The following is a 19,031-nucleotide window of genomic DNA, read 5'->3' on the forward strand; positions in this document are numbered from 1 at the left end:
TCTATTCATACATGTAAGTCTAACACGTTATCTTTTCTCCCCAAGCAAGAAACGTGATCATAGACTTTCTCTTCACCCTGGAAACAGGAAGAAATCTTTGATTCTTAAAATTAATCACCAATAAGAATTCTAATCAGCCAACATCTATGTCAGCCTTTAACATACAATATTGTTTCACACACACACACACACACACACACACACACACACAATCTTGTCCCCCAAAATGGAGGTGGCAGGTCTTCAGAACAACTGTAACATTTGTAATCCACACCTTAGAATGTATAACTTCCTTTTCAAAGCTAACAGGCTATTGACTCTGACCCTTTGGATCGGAGAATGTTAATTGTTTCCAAAGTCGTTACCTTTATTGAGTATCTAATTAAGCAAATAGCATTGCAAGGCAGTTGGAATATATTTTATACCAGAGTTACCACAGGTGATTATAACCAAACTTCCTTATTTACTAAAAAGCTTGCTTGTAAGCTAAGAAAAGGCTCTATGGACTGGGAACAGGGCCCTAACTGTCGAACAAACAAAATGCACCAACCAGACAGAAAGAAACAGGAGGGTCCAACGAAGAATGTTCACTTTCCTCTCCCTTTTGAGTGGGATCTAGGGCTGTCTTGTATTGGGGGGGGAATAGTGACTTCCTCAGGACTTCATAAAAGAGCTCTGTGTGGTGACTGGCCCAGCAAGAAGTCATGCGACCTCTCCAGGAAAGATGTTCCTGCCTCACCTATGCCTCATGCTCTTATAGCTGATTGACTCAAGGTGGGTGAGTCTGTGGAGGTAGCAACATGGAATTTAGGGCATTGATGTGGAGAGGAAAATCAGAACATAGATAGAGAAGATCTGTGCCTTTTGACTCTTGTAAGATTTTTCTAGGCACTCAACCCAATCAATTGTTGACATCGGGGATGAAGCCACTGGGTCCCAATGGTGGCAAAGTGGCCAATGTAGCTGACATGAAAAGACAAGAGTGGCTATTCCTTACATGCTTCTTCTTCCCCCATTAACTTGACCTCACTCCTCTGTGAAGAGAAGGCTGGGTAAATTCTCCACTATCTGAGGTATAGGGCACTTCTTTTCTGCTCCCCATTCTTCCTGGGTTCTTGTAAATTTCCTAACTTTCTTTTGTGATCTGTATGGCCTGGACAGGATAAGGAGCCACCAAACTGAATCTTTCATTCTTTTTCTTTTCTGGGTGTATCTGTTTTACCCCTGAAGTATCAGGGCACACCCCAAGAAGAGAGGCTGCTGAGTTTAGCTTCAGCTCCTTCTTTTCCTGCTTTGTTGACAGTTCCTAATAGCACTGCTGGCAGCAGGACTTTGCAGACGCAGGAAGGAAAGCATGTATTCTTTAATAATGGAAAAAATATTAAGCACAATGTCCTTAAAATAGAACGTATGTGCCTAGCCTTTATTTTGGGGACATTATTGTTGTGACCATCTCTGCTGGGAAATGCTGTTAGGAGGCTTTTCCCTTTCAGTAGAGTAATTGTGTAACCTGAGGTGTCCCCAAGAGAGCTGCAGGGATAATGTTAATACACAGGCTTTGGAAGCATGACTACATTTGCATGTTGATCAGTCTCCAATAGATCCCTCCTCTTTGAACCCCAATTTCTGTGAAATGGGGATGGGTATGAATATATTGCCCATTCCACTAGGATTTTGTGAGGATCAAGAAATATAAGGGGCAATATGTGTGCAAGCTGTAAAATGTTACCAGTACACAATGTCATGGTTTTTGACAGTTGGAAGCCCTTCCCTTCTCTGGGTGGTGGTACCATTCTACCTTTCATTTTTATGGAATAAACCTTAGTCCTATTATTAACATTTATACTTTTTCACTGACTGACATAGGACTAGATGTGTGAAATGTTGAGTGTCCACCCCAGAGAACGGGGACTAAGTTTCTCTGAGATAAGCCAACTCTCTCACCTCCTTATCATCGTGTGGTCAAGGCAGTTGTCATGATGCCCTAGCAACAGCAACTAACTGGTTCTCATACTCTCCATCCTTTTTCTCATCCTCAAAGTCCCTAGGAGTCCTGCCTACTTCCTTTCGTGTTGGTATCCTGGCATTTGGTATTATGTCCAATGTCACCTTCATGTGTTTCTTCACTGAAAACCACCAAAGAAAAAGGCTTCTGAGTTCATGGTTTACTTTTCCCTTTCATTAGCTCCCCTTATTTGGGCCATTACTGCAGCCCGTTAGCAGGGTGACGACTTGCTCTGGGGATGATGCTAATGATTCTCAAGAGAGTCTTCTATCTGAAGGTGATTAAGGGAAATGAAGAAGTCGTTAGCCACCTCAGTCAGTGTCAACTGGCTGTAAGGGACCTGGATTCACACTCTTCTGCAACATCTTAGTTCCCATTTTTGAAACCAAAATTCTTCACAATTCCCCTTTAACCAGAAAATGGTGAGGCAGAACCCAGGTTTTACCTGAAAACGGAGTTAAAGCATTTCCAAAGAGACCACTATCAGCAGACTTGGGTTCTGACCTCTGTGACATTTTTGGTATGAGGCACCAAGAGAAAAGAGCCCTGTGACAGCATTTGTGTGTGTAAATGTATGCATGGAAATATTTGCAGAGGGGAATGGGAACCCCCGCCACTCTGCTGCCTCCTTTGATTTGCTCAAATTTCAATTCCATTTACTAGAGGGGCATCTGCAGTCTTCTGTCCAGTCACATTTAATGCACATCAGTCAGCACTAACACTCTGAGGTCAACTGCTCCCCATCTCCAGGCATCCCAGGGGGTTAGAGCTAAGGACACACAATACTCCAAATGGAATACTGAAGATCCCCATCTGTCTGGCAGATCCGATCAATAAGTGTGAGCCTTTCCACCCCCTTTGTAAGAGGGATGCGTCACCACCAGGTTTTAAGAGAAGTGTGAGATGTGGGTTTCTAAGGGTAACTGCCTCCAAACACCCAGCTGTCACAGTGCTGAGCCAGGATAAGGATTATGCTCTTACTCATGCCATTTTGTGACCACAGGGCTCTTTTAAATTCTCCTTACCCACTTCCCTCCAGCAAAATGTACCAGTGTCTGAAACTTGAGGTGCCTTTCTGAAACTTTCCCTTGTCAAATGACTTGTTTTGAAAGAGCCTTTGTTCAGGCAGTAAAACCTAGGCACTGTGGGTGTGGGGTATCTTGTTTGGCTGAATAAGGAGCAGTCAGGTTCAAGATGTCAGCTTTGGATCCATGAAACACAGAGCTGGTCATCTGTATGAGGACAACCACTCTTTGGGGACAACAGCCTAAAGCCACACGGCAGAAACCTCCAGCCCTGTTAACCAGCGTTGCAAGCAAGCAAACAAAACAATTAAAAACCTGGGTTGTCTGAGGCACTTTTTCTTGTCTGAGCAGGGGCATCCCTGGGGCCCTGGCTAAAATACTGGCTACACCTGTTCAGCTTCTGTCACCTCTTCACCAGACCAGAACAAAGCTGACTGCAGCAAAAGCCACCAGACAAGTATCAGGTTGCAGTTGCTGGCATCATTTACTTCAAGCCAGGGGGATCTGAGCCTTTCCTAGATAAAGGGCTCTGGCATGCCTAGTTGAGGAAGGGTGGGATGTATGGAGGGGACTTTCTGTGAGAAATGATGACTGAGAAAGAGATGCTGTCTGGGTCTGGGGTGGCAAGTCTTTCTAGCAAGTGTTGTTCTAATGATCTGAGTGGATGGGGTAAGAGGCAACGAATTTGTCTTCTGCTTAGCTGCTCCCTACCAGCTTTGGGATGGAGGATGAGCAGATCCTTCACTCAGTGGGCCTCCAACTTTTAAAATGAAAGACTTTGTCAGACCAGATGTTGACCATCCTCTGAATTCTATGGTAGGACATTTGGGTACAAGTGGGCAGGGCAAAACTGTCAGTCACACTAGGGGAAGAAAGCTATTTTGTCTGGTAGGAGATGGGACAATCCCAGAGTTGATTCCTAGAGTCAGAAATTGGATGAGGGGGTTCCACTTGGGTGGCCCCTACCACCTTGGCATGACATTGGGCACACTGCTGGCTGGCCTGCAGTCTCTGTCTAGACCAACCCATTTTCTACATTACTGCCAGATAGCTTTTTGAAGCTTTACACACTCCAGGCAGAGCAGCTAAAATCCTAGCACACAGGAACTTGACCCTTCCTGGTCCATCCCCAGACTCCAGTCACTATCCTACCCTACCAGGTTCTCTCACAGCCCATGTTCAAGGCCTGCCAAAACTTTCATTCCCCAATCAGCACACTCAGTGCAACAGAGTCCTGGGCTAGCTGGCCAGAGAACCTACTCTGTAAGAGCCACATGACCCTAAGCTCCGGGGAGCTTTCCTTAGACTTGATTCTTAACTCTGAATGGTAACTACAGGCAGGGGCGCTGTTACTCTCTCTGCAAATAAGGAGGCTTAGCCAATTCTGTGCCTAGCAGTGCTTGGCAACACACATGTCATACCAATGTACAGTGTAAGACTATTCAGAATTTTCACAACAAATACCCCCTGTTACAAGGAATATATGCTAATAAAAATGAGAGAGAGAGACAGAGAGAGAGAGAAAGAGAGAAGAAACACAACTGGAAAAATGACTGGATCTGCCCAAGAGATCACTCTAGGTGTGAACTGAGGCCTCTGTCTGCAGCTTCTCACACTTGAACTGACCTAAAACATTAAGAAAAACTACTTCAGAAGGTCAGGAGTAAAATACCTTAGCTGAGACTTACTTAAATGACTTAAAAAAAAATGCCCCACAGGGGAAAACCTGTTCTAGACATTTCATACTGCTATTTTGCAAAATAAAAATCAAATGCTGTATCCCAATATAACTCCAACCGTGTCTTCTGAGAGTTACAGGAAGAAATGCTAAAAAGGAGTGAAATCCAGCACCCTTTGCCTTATTAATATGTAAAAAGGCTGAAGTCACATCTGTGCAAGGATCTATTTTTAGTGGACCCTACATATTCAAATCCTAGCTTTGATCTCTTAAACTATCAAGCCTACCATAAATGTTTGATGATGAACAAGCCCATAAAAAGAAAAGGCATAAAATGAATAGAGGGAGTAAACGCGTGCTCTGCTTTTTAATTACTGGTGGCTTCTGCTAAAATCCTGCTCCAGGCTGGGTGCAGACAGAGAAAACCCACGGCTAAGTTGGGTGTGTGTGCGCACGTGTGTGTGTGTGTGTGTGTGTGTGTGTGTGTGTGGGTGGATGGGTGGGTGGGGCAGAGTGAATATATTGCAAATAAATGTGTCTAACTACATAGTTATTGATGCTTGGGAAACCAGTTAGAGATAGAGATGGCATCCTAAAAGAATAGTACCCTGAAAGAGCATCAGTGAGTAAAGTGACTACAAGAAAAAAATTAAGAATTCAGGACACAAAAGATAACGTAGAACAGTCCGGTTTTATTACTTTTAAGTAATAAAGAGCCTTTTCCTTGCTTCTTTTCTTATTTTCCTTTTCTTTTCTCTCTCTCTTTTTACAACATACATTAAGTTGTGAATCAGATGTTAGGGGATGTGGAGACTGAAGGAAAATTGGTGACATCACAATCGTTTTACAACTTTACAACAAATATAAATCTGGATTTGTTGCATCTACAGCGTCTAGCAAGGGTGCAAAGCAAAAGGCACACTTGGGTTATGGGCCCTCCCCCGACACATGGTGAGAAAAAAAAGGGAAACACTTCAATGTAGAAGACCAGGCCAATACATGTGGGCATGGGAGAGTTAACACCACAAGTAATGGGTTGTGGGATGATGGGATGTGGGTTTTGACACAGGTCTCCTTAACACAACTGAGGCGATGAGGCCCACAAACATGGGCACCAGGGTGTACTCAAGTGCGTGGGTGTGTGCCACACGTCAATACTCTTGGAAGTCAAGCTTGGGGAGAAGGTAACAGGGAGATACCCATTCCTTCCTAACATCTGCATTAGTAAAGAAAAGGCAGGGGAAATAGTATCTGTTTCGAGAAAAGACTATGGTTTTAGGGTACAGAGTTCACAGAACATGAATATTGACCCACTAAAAAAAACAAAACAACAAAACAACTACCACCTAACCCAAACATCAGCCAATCTGCAAGGGACTCTTGGAACAAATGGCTGTGTGTGCATTTGCTGTCAGGTGCACATTCAGGGCTCAAGGTGACCGCTCTGATGGGGAATCACCACTTTGCCACTAACCAACTCAAAACTGTCCTTGTCAGTCTTTTGCTGAAAGCTTTTCTTTTTTTATTTTATTTTTAAAGACAAAACTAAACCCAAAAGATCCAATTGGGAATAAAAAGAAGACAGAGACCACCAAATACACTGTTTAACTGTTTAAAATAAAACACTAAAAACAATGCTCTTGTTTTACAGTATGTTGACAATTCTTTTGTTCATGAGAAAGTAAACGAAGGTTCCTTCTGTGTACTCCGGTAAATGAAAACTAAGGGGAGAGAAACACACCACACAACCCCTTCCCTACAAACAACAAAAGGATAAAGAAAATTAAAAAAAAATGGAAAAGCTTCTGCCCCAGTCAGCGTTTTTGCATCATCCTTTGTGCTTGGTCTTGTACTTGGAGTTACTCATTCATCATGGCAGGGACCAGCCTGTCTGCATTTATTTTCATGTTGTTTCTGTGTGCATTGCATGGGTGTGCTGAGCGCCCAGCCCGGCTTGGAGACTCCTTGCAGGTGCCTGCCCAACCACAGAGTGTGTTCGCCAGCCTGTGGGCACAGCAGAGATGAGAGGTGGGACATTAGCCTCTTTCTTGCTGGCTAATGAGAACATCACCATATTGAAATGATGTGGGAATTCAAGGGAAGAAGGGAGCTCTGGAGGAAGGGGATTTGTCACCCACAACACTGGGGTCCATGTTTGGCAGCACAGCCAAAGGGTGGTTTGAGTTGGCACAGCTAGAAGGCAGTGAGAATTGGAGGATGTGGTACCACCCGGTGCTCCCAGGCTGTGGCATTACAATCACCGTCCTGTATTCTTCTTCCATCTGCTTGACTCAATCTTCCAGAGGGATGGAGAGAGGGTGGAGGAGGGGGGAGGGAGGATTAAATAAATATTTATTTCAAAAAGAAAAGGGGGAAATGATCATAATGACAGTTTACAAGTGTACACAACTCAGGGTGTAAGGCACAAATTTACAGTGTGGAAAACAGGCTATTCACAGATGTAACCCCACGAAGAACCCGTGTGAGCAAACCATTAATTTATGCAAGGTAGCAGCCAGCATATTAATTAGTTCACACCGTTTGTGGATTTGGCTTGCTGTCTCACATGCAAGGTGAAATGAGATGGGGGTATTGAAAGTTGGTGCCTTCACAGAAAGTAGGAACCACTGACAAAGCCATGTTGGAGGCAGAGGGACACAACGTGCCATTCTAGAAGCTTCTCTCCTGGTTGCTTTAGAAGTTAGGATCTGGAAGGACTTTTAAACATTAATTTTTTTTGCATGTTAGAGACCAGAGACCTGATCAACAAATTAACTGGTTGATTTAAATAAATATCCCCCTCTTAACAGTTTCCGTTAGCTACCGACCAGACAGTCCAAACAGAAAGCTCAGAATTCCAGCTCCATCTTACTTACTCAGTGAATTTATTGTAAAAATAAAGAAACTCAATTATTCCAGTTAATGGATTTCACGTTAAATAGTTTAACTTTCAATGGGTTTCAGAAGAGCTGTTCATAGGAGGATGCATGGAAGAGTTCTTTCCTTAAGGAAAAAGAGGGTGAACAATAAATAGAGTTACTTGCGTTAACGGTCGCGTTATTTCATTAAAAGAGAGGGGCAGAAACCTATGACACAGTGGCCCCACGTGGGATTTATTTATCTGCTAGAACAGAAAGCTGTATGTAACACTGGTGGGCGTTTCACAGTATCTGCGCATAGTAAACTTCTGCCATTGTTAAAAGTCTCAGTTAGAATTGTCAATGAATTCTTTTTTTGTCTTTTTGAAATTTTCATGATTTTTAAAAGTGTATCTGTGTTTTGCAGTTTGGAACGCTAGCCCAAGTTTGGCAACGCCCCTGTGCAGTCATGGACAAAAGGCTGCAGTTCACTTCTGCGAGGGTTGTGGGTATGGGTGGGTGTGTTGTGTGCATGTGTGTGTCATGTGCATATGTGTGTGTGTGTGTGTGCATGTGTCTGTGTGCATGAGAAGATGGGGTGGGGATGTGCTTTTGGCTCATGTTTGTGATGATACTGAAGTTTTTTGGGGGTCCGACCTGCTGTAGTGTGTTGGGAGAGGTGAGCCCCGCGGTTGCAAAACCTTCACCAAACCACGTGGCCCCATTTTCCAGAGTACCCCTGTGTCCCAGAGAGGAGGACCCAGTGTCCTCAGCTCTGCCACGGGCCATCTTGGTCGGGTGCACACTCGAGCAGTTGGAAAGCTTGGTGCGCTGTGGGCGCCTGGCCTTGCCTGCTGATTCACTGGTCGCCCCCTCCCCCGGGATTATGTACACGCGTCATTGGGCTTCATGGATGTGGAGAGGGGGGCAAAGGAAGGCTTGGGGGGCACGTCGGGCTTAAGCGAGGGGGTTCGCTTCAGCCCGGACCTGGTCAGTGAACTGTAGGCGTTGAGGCTGGGCTGCCTGGAGACAGTCCCCGCCTGGCCTGAGGGCTGCGGGCTGTGCACCTGGATCGAGTCCACCCTCTGTGGGGCGGGGGGCGGGTTGTCCCCCCGGCCAAAGCTCTGGTTTCTGGTGAGGTGGGAGGAATTGGACGAGTTAGTATTGTTTCTTTTGAGGGTGGTGGCCTGGTGGCTCCTGGTGAGCGAGTTCGTAGGGTAGCTCCTCTTATAGTCAAGGCCGTAGGAGGAGGTGTGGTGCACTTCCAGCCGCTTCTGGGACAGCGAGGTCCCGGGGGGACCCAAGGAGGCCTCGCGCTGTGGGACTTTAGGGGGCAGGCTGTCCAGGTTCTCCACCAGGTTTACTCCGTGGTTGGGGCTCTTGCTGCTCAGATGCTCCTTGATGGTTTTATACTCCAGGGTGGCTGCCTGCTCATCCAGGGCCATCTGGGCCACCTCGCTCATCTTGGGCTGCTCCACATACTCGTGCGGGTAGCCCTGTTGCGTGATGGGCAGCACCACCACGCTGGGGATGTGGCTTGGGGATGCGCGCAGGGGCAGGTCGGTGGGGATCACTGGGGAGCCCATGGGTGGCATGTCCTTGGCACAAGCATTGATGAGGTTCTGGTTCCTCTCCCACTCGCGGCTGCCACGGGCCGGTTTGCGCTTCTGCTGCAGGGTCGGGGTGGACTCGGGTGTGGGCAAAGCTGCCAGGTCCAGGTGGTGCTGCTCTGCCTTGATGAGCATTTTGGCCGTGCTGCCTGGCGTGGCGAGCTTGCCGTTGTGCATGAGCGGGGTGAGGATGGCCTCTGGCTTCGGTTCTTTAGACTGGCTGTCCCCAAAGAGGCCACTGAGCTTGGTGACACTGCTCATAGAGCCCCGGCGCGAGTGTGCCAGCTCCTTCTCCTTGCGCTGCATCCCAGCCACGTCCTTGCGCCGGTGGTCACAGACACAGTACACCACGATGCCCGAGAAGACGGCCCCCATGACAAAAGCCAGGATGACAGCAATGGCCAGGAGTGTGACAGGAACCAGTTGGTCGTGGCCTTTGAGGTAACTTTCCCGGATCACTCCTGCAAACAGGTAATCACACACAGTGTTAAGAAATGAAGAAAAATCGAGGAGATGAACCAATTTGGGTTATAATACATACATACATGGAAATATCACAAGGAAGCTCCCTGTGGAGCTATCTTTATCTCAAACAAGCAAAAAAGTCATTTTTTTTCCTTTTACTCTACAAAATCTGAAAACAGGACGGGTGAACACATCCTGTCCAGGCGGGGTTGGTACCAGTGAGAGGGGGAGAGGAGGTGGGGAAAGGGGGTAGGAGGGTGAATAAGGTACAAAAATGTGTACACATGTATGAAAATGCAAAAATGATACCTGTTGAAACTATTCCAGGAATGGGAGGAGGGGGGCAAAGGAGAATGATGGAGGGGGTGGATTCAACTATGAAATATTGTAAAAACTTTTGTAAATCCCACAATGTACCCTCACCCAGCACAACAATATAAAAAAAAAATGAACGCACAGTGAGGCTTATTATTGTCACTTGGCATTCACCCTGTTAATTAATAACAGTAATAAGTGACAATGGCACCTCTGTATAGCTTGTCTTCAGGGCTCAGCTTGGCAAACATTAACTAATTAAGCCTCCCCAACCCCCACCACCCACTCATCCCTGCCTTCCCTGGGATGTGTGCAAATCCACCTCATTTGTTGCTGTCTTTGTGTTCTGTTCTGCACTCTCCCTAATACTTGCTCCACTCTATGGAATACTGCTGCAGGTTTGGGCTTTCAAATTTTATCTCTCTTTCCCTCTTCATCTGTTTTCCATCTTCCCCCCAAAGAATTAGGATAACTGAGATATTTTGAAACTGGAAGAGAGGCAACAATTTTATGCATGTTAAATAAACAAATCACACAACAATCCAGGCTCCCAGTCAGGGTCTTTCTTGTGCCATCAGGGCCCTTGCCTGGAGAAAAGTGTTTGCTTTTTGAGCAAACTGCAGAATAGAGGGCGTGTGTCATTTACAGTGAAAGAAAATAGCTCAGGCTCACCGATGACAGTATTTATGCTTATTTCGCATCAAAAAAGAAAAACCACACTCAACTACAGGTAAATATGCTTAATCTTTGAAGATCTCTCCTTCTGGAACTGAAAGGATATTTAGAATCAAAGACCATTTGGGGCCCTGTTAGTGGGTTTGAGAAGTGTCAGGTCCCATTATCATGCTCAAGAGTTGGCTGTCACTGTGAGGTTCTTCAGCAGAGCTAATCTCTTCAATTTAATAAAAATTATGACTATACCCCATCTATAATCTTACACTACATTAACCAAGATGCAGCTTTTCTGTTTCTGAAGTTGCTTTCCTGTTCCTGTTTAATCAGCCACCAAGCGGAGTGACTCTAATCAAATGCAAACACTCAGGCTTTTATTTTTTAATACCAAGTGGGAATACACATCACAATTGTCAGATCTTAAGTGCTTGATGCGGATAGCTCAAAAAAATAAAAGCTCAAATACCTCCATTGCCGCCTCTGAAGAGTGAGAGAACATGCGTACATTAGAGACTCTGCTGGGCTGGGGGAGCGTAAACACTGTTCCTATTATGGAAACGTAGCATGACAGAAAATGTACCTCCTCTCGTCTCAGGAGACACATTTTTCATCTACTAAATCAACTCTTTCTGGAATATGTTTAATGTATTTTACTGGCAGGTATTAGTGGCACAGAACTAGAATGAAAGCAAATAAAAATCTGTAACCCTTCCCAAGCCCACATACAACATGTAACCCTTAAACTTCTACTGAAATACTTTGAAGGTCACAGCCAAGACCTTGAGGAAATACAGCTTTGTCCTGTTCCCCCAACCCCACTGACTAAAATAGTTTGATTATGGAGGTGGTGGTTTTAAAAACCCAAAAAGCTTAGCTTGGAGATTGCTCTCTTTTCTCTCTCAAGGATCCTCGTTCCCTCAGTTGTGACATCACATTTGATTGGTGTGGCTATGACTGTCCTGTGACAAAGGATGGTGACTTAAGGTAGGACCAAGCAGGAGAAGCAAATATCTCTTTGAGATAAGAGTCTGTGATTAAATGAAGATCCTTGGTGAGGAAGGGCAGTCAAGTCAATTTCCCCTAAGGAGTGTGTAAGGTGCTAAGATACTGAGTAATTTTCAAATGTGACACTTTTCAAATATTTCCAGATTTATCTTCATGAGCTTTTAAGGAGTAGAAACTGAGAAGCAAAAAAAAACAGCAGGGAAATTTGGATATAATTCGCACCTTTTATGTATTGAGCCCCCCAAACGGTGGGGTGTCTTGCATTCAACTCTGTTTTAATACCTACTCACCAAGAAAATATGGTATTAAAAATTTCTTCTAAACTTTGCATTTCCTTTCTGATAAGTTAAAATAGCAACTGATTTTCCTTCAATTCTGCTTATATATATATATATAGGATTCTATTGAAAACCATTTTTAACTACCTACATGTAATTACACAAAAGTATACACTGTGAATAAAATGAGTTTAATTTTCCTCACTGACTTGATTTCTGTGGGGTATAACACCAGCTAGACCCCACTAATGGTGGGTGGTAAGTAAAACTTTACATGCTCATGGTTGTGGGTACTTGGTGGAGTCCTATCAGGCAGTCACACTGGGCAGAGTGCATTATAGAAAGCTAACGCTATCTAGCATGGTGACATTGTAAAATTTAAACTGTTCCCTCAGTTTTGGAGGAATATGAGAGGCATGAGCACTGAGACCAGACCTTGTCCTGACTCCCTCTTTGACATCTCCCTCCCCCATCTTCCACAATAATCAGGTGAATGTTTTCTCTCATCACAGGGCCCCTGTGATCTGTCGTGTAATATGTGAGGAATGGCACCTGGGCAAACTACAAGAGTAGCCCAAGGAAATTCTTGTCTTTGTTGTTGAGATTTGCAGAACCAAAAGGCATCTCCAATAAGGAGGTGAATAGGATCAGATGTCTGTCATATGGCCACACACCTCCACCTGTGAGAAGGCACCCACCAGTCTGCAATCACCACTCTCCTGTATGAACCACCTGTAACTCAGCCTCTTGGCAAGACAGCCCTTTAAAGATGGCCCTCCATCTTCCCACCAGGTAACTCATTGTGCTAAGGTTCTTCCTCTACCATAATGGCTTCCATTGTGCAGTGAGTAGAATGAGACTTGTGCACAGAAACAAGGCCAGGACAATTAATTTGTTTCATGGGGAAAACTGCAAAATTTTCAAACATATCCACTGTTTCTTAACCTTTGTTCTAGCTCCTAGATAGTGTTCTTTTTCAATCTGAAGCCTGGAGGCTACTTGCTCTTTTGCTGGGAAAGACTGTTAGCAGGTAACATTTGAGTTCAGGTTTCTGGTTGTTAACAAGTCAATCCAGATCTGACCTTTCAGGAAAATAGTGTCTCATATTTTTTTCCATCTGATTTTGTTATGTAAATAATGCCCTTAAAAGGCCTTCTGCATCTTTCCATCTTTTAGACATTGAGGAAGGGGGCTTCCCTCTTCTGCTTGTGCAAACTCAGAAGCTCCATGCCCAAAGTTAGAAACACATGAGAAGTTAAATTGAAAGTACAGCTGAAGATGAGGTGAACATTATTTTTGGAAATAAAGCTCTTTGTTTATATCATGAAGATGGGCAAAGCATCATCTATGGACATGATGAAATCAATGTTGGGGTGTGGCCATCCCGATGGCATGAACATAAAAGGCTTGTCTGAGAGGCCCACTGGGGGTGATTCAAACCACACTAAAGAACATTTCAAAAAGTCTCAGGCTCCCACCTATAGGCTGGGTGACCTTTCGGCAAGTGACTTACTTAACATCCCTGGGTCTCAGTTTTTTCATCTGAAATGTGGGGTTAACACACTCTTACTGACTTTCTGGGTATTAGAAGATGAAATGAGAAAGAATACAAATGAACTTAAATGTTGTAGTTTGGTGGACAAAGCTGAAGACCAAAGGAATCCACCAAGAATTCGTGGTGGGCTAGTGATTGATAGAGAGCATCAGAACGACAGTCACAGCTGCTCCAGATGTTCCTTTAACTACCCATCTCCCAAGGTTGAGGGCCAGTCATGTCCATCCCTGCTTCCAGCCTAGGGCTGTCCAAAAGTGGCCAAAAAATGAGATGTTGAGGCAAGCCAAGAGAACACTTCTGTTTTAGGACTGCCTATGGGTCCTCAGTTTAGCAATAATTAAAACAACAAAATGGGAAAATGTTGAGCAAAACAGCAATTAGAGTTAGATTACTGGTTGGAGTGACAGTCCTGTGGTCTGTTGCTTGAGGGCAGAACCAGGTACTCATTTGCATTTATAACCCTGGCTACTCCCTGGACTCTTCATTGTGCAATAATAAATGACTGTCCAATGCATGGGTTTTCAATACACTGCAGCTGATGTTTGAAAATGCACTTGTAAACTTTGGTGGGTGACCTTTGGGATGACAATAATCTTGCTTTTGAAGTCACAGGAATTATCTACAATCATTTAATAGAATTTTAAAAGTAGCATCCATCAGACAAATCAAAAGAGATCTATAAAAGTGCTCAGCATTTGTTTGAAACAGTAAGAGAAACTAGTTTAAAAATGAAAAGTTGGCTCTGGGATAATTCCAAGGCCAATGAGGATAAGTGGGTCATTTGTAACTGAGTGCTGTGGTAGAATTGAAGGATTTGAGACAAATGCATCTCTGTGAAGGACAATAGGCTGGAGACAGATGAACAGCATTTGCTCAGACACTGCCAGAGACCTGGGGAGTGGAAAGGTCTGGGTTGGAGGGGGTTCTCTCCTGCTCAGGTACCCTCACATCCTGCAGAGGGACAAAGAGAGTAGGCTTCTCCAGCCTAGGGTGTTGAAATGACTTCCTCTACCCATCCCATAAGCTCTGCTCTCACCAATTAAAGGTGGGTATCAGTAATGAAAACAGTATCTGAAAGATCCTTTGCATTGATTCATTAACCACCAGCAATTTCTCACCAGACATGAGGTGCTAAGTGGTTACTCTATCCACCTTCCTATTGCAGGAAGAGAGGCACGCAATGGTTCAGAGATTTCTCTGAAATCATGTCTTAAATTGGCAGAACTGAGAAAGAATAGAAGCTCTGCTTTTTTTTCCCCCTGAGGTGAAAGAGGTTTCAGATGATGTGGGGGGGCCTCTGGGAGGCAGTTTGAATCACTTTAGAGGCCAAAGCAATAAAAAAGATTATGAATGACCCTGCCCAACCCCCCAGCTCTGTAACCTATAATTCAAAATTAGAACAATTATGAACTGTAAAATAAGAGGAAGCCCAACACAGCTCTGAATTTTTCTATGATGACCTTGTAGATGAATTCTGAAATACCAAACACCACTTTTTGTATTGAAAGGATGGCTTCTGGCAGCTGTGTCCATGTGTTCTCTATGCTGCCTCATCTGTGCAAGGGGCCAGCTCTAGGCTCTGGGACACTTGGCTCTAGAAATGATGTCTTCTAACTCGGGGTTGGATTGTGATCCTCTTGGTATCTTTATTGTCATCCTCCTCAGCTAACAAGGGCCCCGCTCTGAGCATCTTTGCTGTTGCCTTCAGCATTGTCTGAGCACACTAAAGCACAATACTAGGTGTTGGGTGACAAAGGTGAATGAGGCATAAACCAAGAAGATGGCAGACACCTATACATAATTCCGCCCAATGCTCATTTCTACTTCAATTATGGGCAAGAGCTTTACTTAGGAGATATCATTAAAGATACATAGGATTTCAGCTGGAGTGGAGGGGAGGACAGTGCAAACCATTTTTAGTGATGGTAACCAGTCTAACTCCTCTGGTCTCTTACACTCTAGGTGTGGACCACCTGATGCACTGCACTCTGTCTTGGTCTGGTCATTCACAAAATCCTTTGTTCCTTCTGCTTGGAATGTCCCCCACCTTCCCACACAAGCCACCCTTCCTTTAAGGTCTTGGTTTCAATATGGAAGTCCTAAGCTCTCAGACCAGGTGGACTCTTCCTTCTCCATGTGTCTCCATGACTCTGCATTTCCTCTGATCTAAAATCACCTCTCCTACACTGCTGTAAGAGGAAGGGATTTATCACTGAATCCCCAGGCACAAAAAATGCTCAGTAAATATCTGTCAAACCAACTGTAAATAAATGTATGAATGAATGAGTACCTGAGGAAGAAGAATAAGAAAAATAAGAGCTAGAAACAACATTTGAAAGAATGCTCTGAACAGCCTTGAAGGACCAGGAAAGATGTTTATGAGACCTGTCAGTTTTGAAAGGAAAGTTCTTGGCCAGTTTACCTGCAGTTTTAAGGATCTTCTTACCAGCTTTCTGTGCTCCACAATAAATTCATGATTGAAAAACTAGTGGTTTCATAATACCTTTCATTAAAAACACAGTTTGCCTATTGTTATTATTGTTTTGAAAATTAAAACTCTTAATCTTCAAGTGTACTTATCCCTTGCCCTTATACAGAGAGCTGGGAAATGTTATCTGCCCTATCAAATATGAAGCAAAAATGTCATAAGATCAATTGCATCTATGGACTTAAGTACCAAGGAAGAGAACTACCTACCTCACCCCAATTGCTGTGCAAATGTGTAAGACCCAGGCAGCAGTAGCTGGAAATGGTTAAGAGAGCACTTTTGCCTCTCTCCCCACTCACTCAATTGCCTGTTTCTGAGCTGCTGTGATATGATGTATGTGTCCGTCTCCATAGTGCAGTGATTAATAGGCATCTGTGTAAAGCAGACCCGGTGACCACAAAGACAACAAAGCTCTCTGTGTTCTTTAGAGAAATATGCAAAGACAAAAAGGAGGATGGACATTTCCTTCATCGCTGAGCCAGAGAAGATTTCTGTTGGGTCTGAGAGCTAAGAAAGATGGCAAAACACCAAGAAAAGCCCCAGAGTAGGATTCCCTAAAAATAGACTCTTGATTCTGCTTTATAGTAAGACATGCCTGCAATTTCCTTGAAATCCTCAGAACAACTTGGGTGAATGGAATCTAACAACCCAAATTTTCTAGTTTGAAAGTCTTACTGCAACAAAATGCTAGGCTCACAGTCCTGCAAAGCAACATGAATGAAGAAACTAATTGCGATCCAAGCCTCAACAGGGCTAACCACACAGGGTCCCTGTAATCCCCATTAAGAAGAGAAGAAAATAGGGAGAAACCCGAATAGAGAGGATTTATCCCCAGCACCACACCCCAGCCATTGGAGATGACCACAGCAAAAGTGAAATGGGAGCCCTCTCTGGTCATCTCCACAGGAAGCAACCTTCTTCTTGTCTTACCACTTAATGTGAGCCAGATGGTCCAGGAATAAACTGAAACACCAATAGCCGTGGAAATGGGCTCAGAGTTTACAGCTTGACTTTTCCCTTTTTAAAAATTTCTTTCTCCTTTTTATTTTTCTTCCTGGCAGGCTAAAGACTAGGTATTGGAAGGGGCCATGGTTTTCAAGAAGAATATAGTAGGGCTAACTGTGCCAAAGTATAGACAGCTTCCTGGCCTGGCTATTTAATAGCCTCTGTCCAGAAGCTATTTTAAAACTCACATATTGCATTGACACTCATGGTGGTTGACTGCAGAAGGACCCACATCCACTTCTATCACCTCTGAAATTGATGTGTTTTTTTGGTTGTGGTGCCATCACAGGAAGAGAAGTGAAATTGAGCATGGAACTCAACTTCACTTTTTCAGGGAAATGCCTTCATTTCCCTCTGAGTTGGGCTCCCCCTTCTTCCACTGCTCTACTTTTGGGACTTGTCAGTGGGAATGAATACCTAGTACATGGATTGATGTCTAGAGTGAGAGCCATTTAAAGACTATGCCCTGGAATGCTGGTCTTTGGTTCTGTATTTTAGAACTGTCACTGTATGGTGATTATTTTAGATCAGCAAAGTTTTTTGCAGAATTCTCAAGATTTTCTTTCTAAAGAAGGATAGACTCCCAACATCTAAGTGATCCCCTGCAAACCAGACAAAACCAGACAAAGCATTTCTATTTTCCAACTTTTGGTCCCATCTTCTTCCTTTGCTCTCTCATAAGGCCTCAAAGCTACAAAATGGGGAAAAGGGTCTCCTTATAAAATTGTGAAATTCACATAAATTCTTTGTTTGGATTGTGTGCAGCGCTTTGATTTTTCTCTACAAAACAAAGATAAATAAGAAGAAACAGGTTTATCTTAATATTGCCCAAACTGTCAACCTAAACCTCCTAGAAATAGGATCTGGGGCTGGTCAAGAACGTAAACATTGAGGTCATAAACACCAGAATTGGAGACTTGGCTCTAAAAATAACTAGCCGTGAGACCCTGGGCATTTCACGCAATCTCTAAGCCCCAGAGGTGCTGGTAGGGGATGAGTGTGGTGGTGTTGGAAGGATAAAATAGGCTCAATAAATGAGCACATGTAAAGCAGTTAGCATTGAGCAGGAAGCATGGTAATTTCCAATTCATAATTCAGTGGCAGGATTTCTAGAATTTCTGACAAGTTGCCTGCCTTGTACATGGTCCAAGCCTGACTACATTAAAGGCAACACTCTAGTACAGCCCAATTGTGTTAGTCAAGAGTGGAAAAAAAAGGATTTAAAAATATAACAACAGAAGTCTTGGCTAGTGAGCTTCAAATAGAAAGCCCATCAGCAGCTTGGACAGTGTCTTGAGTCAGTACTACAGAGTATTAGCCTCACCTGGAATTTGTTAGGGACAATAGATTCTTAGGTCCTACCCAGACCTTCTGCATCAGAATCTCTGGGTTTGGCCCAGAAACCTGAGTTTTAACAAGGCTTCCAGATGATTTTTAGGTTCACTAAAGTGTGAGAGCACGGTCTTAAATGTCATCAATAAATATTCTAAAAAATGCATCTAAGTCCAAGCCAGACTTCCAAAATGATTTGTAAAACACATTAAGTAGGTGCACCAAGTCTTCCTTGGTGGTCAAAGTAGGAGTCTTTAATAAGTGACATAAATAATCTCTTTACACTGGTTACCCTGCTCTGACAAAGACAAAAAAATTGATGTTATTTTATTGGAAAGAGATAAAATCCTGCCCACTTTCCCCTGGTACTGCACAAAAGTGTGACCTACGATCTAAAAATACTATGCTATTACTTCAGTAGTAGGAAACATAAACCAACTTGCTAGCACCAAGGCTGCTAGAAAAATGCCTGTGGTGTCCTTAGTCGGCCTGTCATGAAGACACGGAGAGAAGTTTCTGATGTTCCCAATCTCTATAACAATGACCATTGGGTAGTGGTTGGAACTGCAGACCTCAAATGTGTCTTAGATTGGATCAATCCAATTATGATTGGATCCCAGGGGCAGAAAAGGCAGATTGCTTGAAGAAGTCACCATTGGATAGAGAAAGTAGTCCCCTTGAAAGTCCAGTATATAAAGTCATCTCAAAATCAGCCCCTTAAACTCAACTCAAGCCATCAA

General features: G+C 43.8%; 1 protein-coding gene across 6 annotated transcripts in view; it reads right to left on the minus strand.

Annotated features, from left to right (window-relative positions):
• Window positions 1–5,380: 5,380 nt before the first annotated feature.
• The window catches only part of Sema6a (semaphorin 6A), a 122,681-nt gene continuing 109,030 nt past the window's right edge, over window positions 5,381–19,031 (minus strand). For all 6 annotated transcript variants that reach the window (XM_074056994.1, XM_074056998.1, XM_020171574.2 and 3 more), the window contains one exon: window positions 5,381–9,637. In XM_074056994.1, coding sequence (XP_073913095.1) covers window positions 8,451–9,637 — 1,187 coding nt within the window. In that variant the 3' untranslated portion in view covers window positions 5,381–8,450. The remainder of the gene's footprint in view (window positions 9,638–19,031) is intronic.

This window comes from Castor canadensis, chromosome 16, assembly GCF_047511655.1.
Source record: "Castor canadensis chromosome 16, mCasCan1.hap1v2, whole genome shotgun sequence".
Lineage (NCBI taxonomy): Eukaryota > Metazoa > Chordata > Mammalia > Rodentia > Castoridae > Castor > Castor canadensis.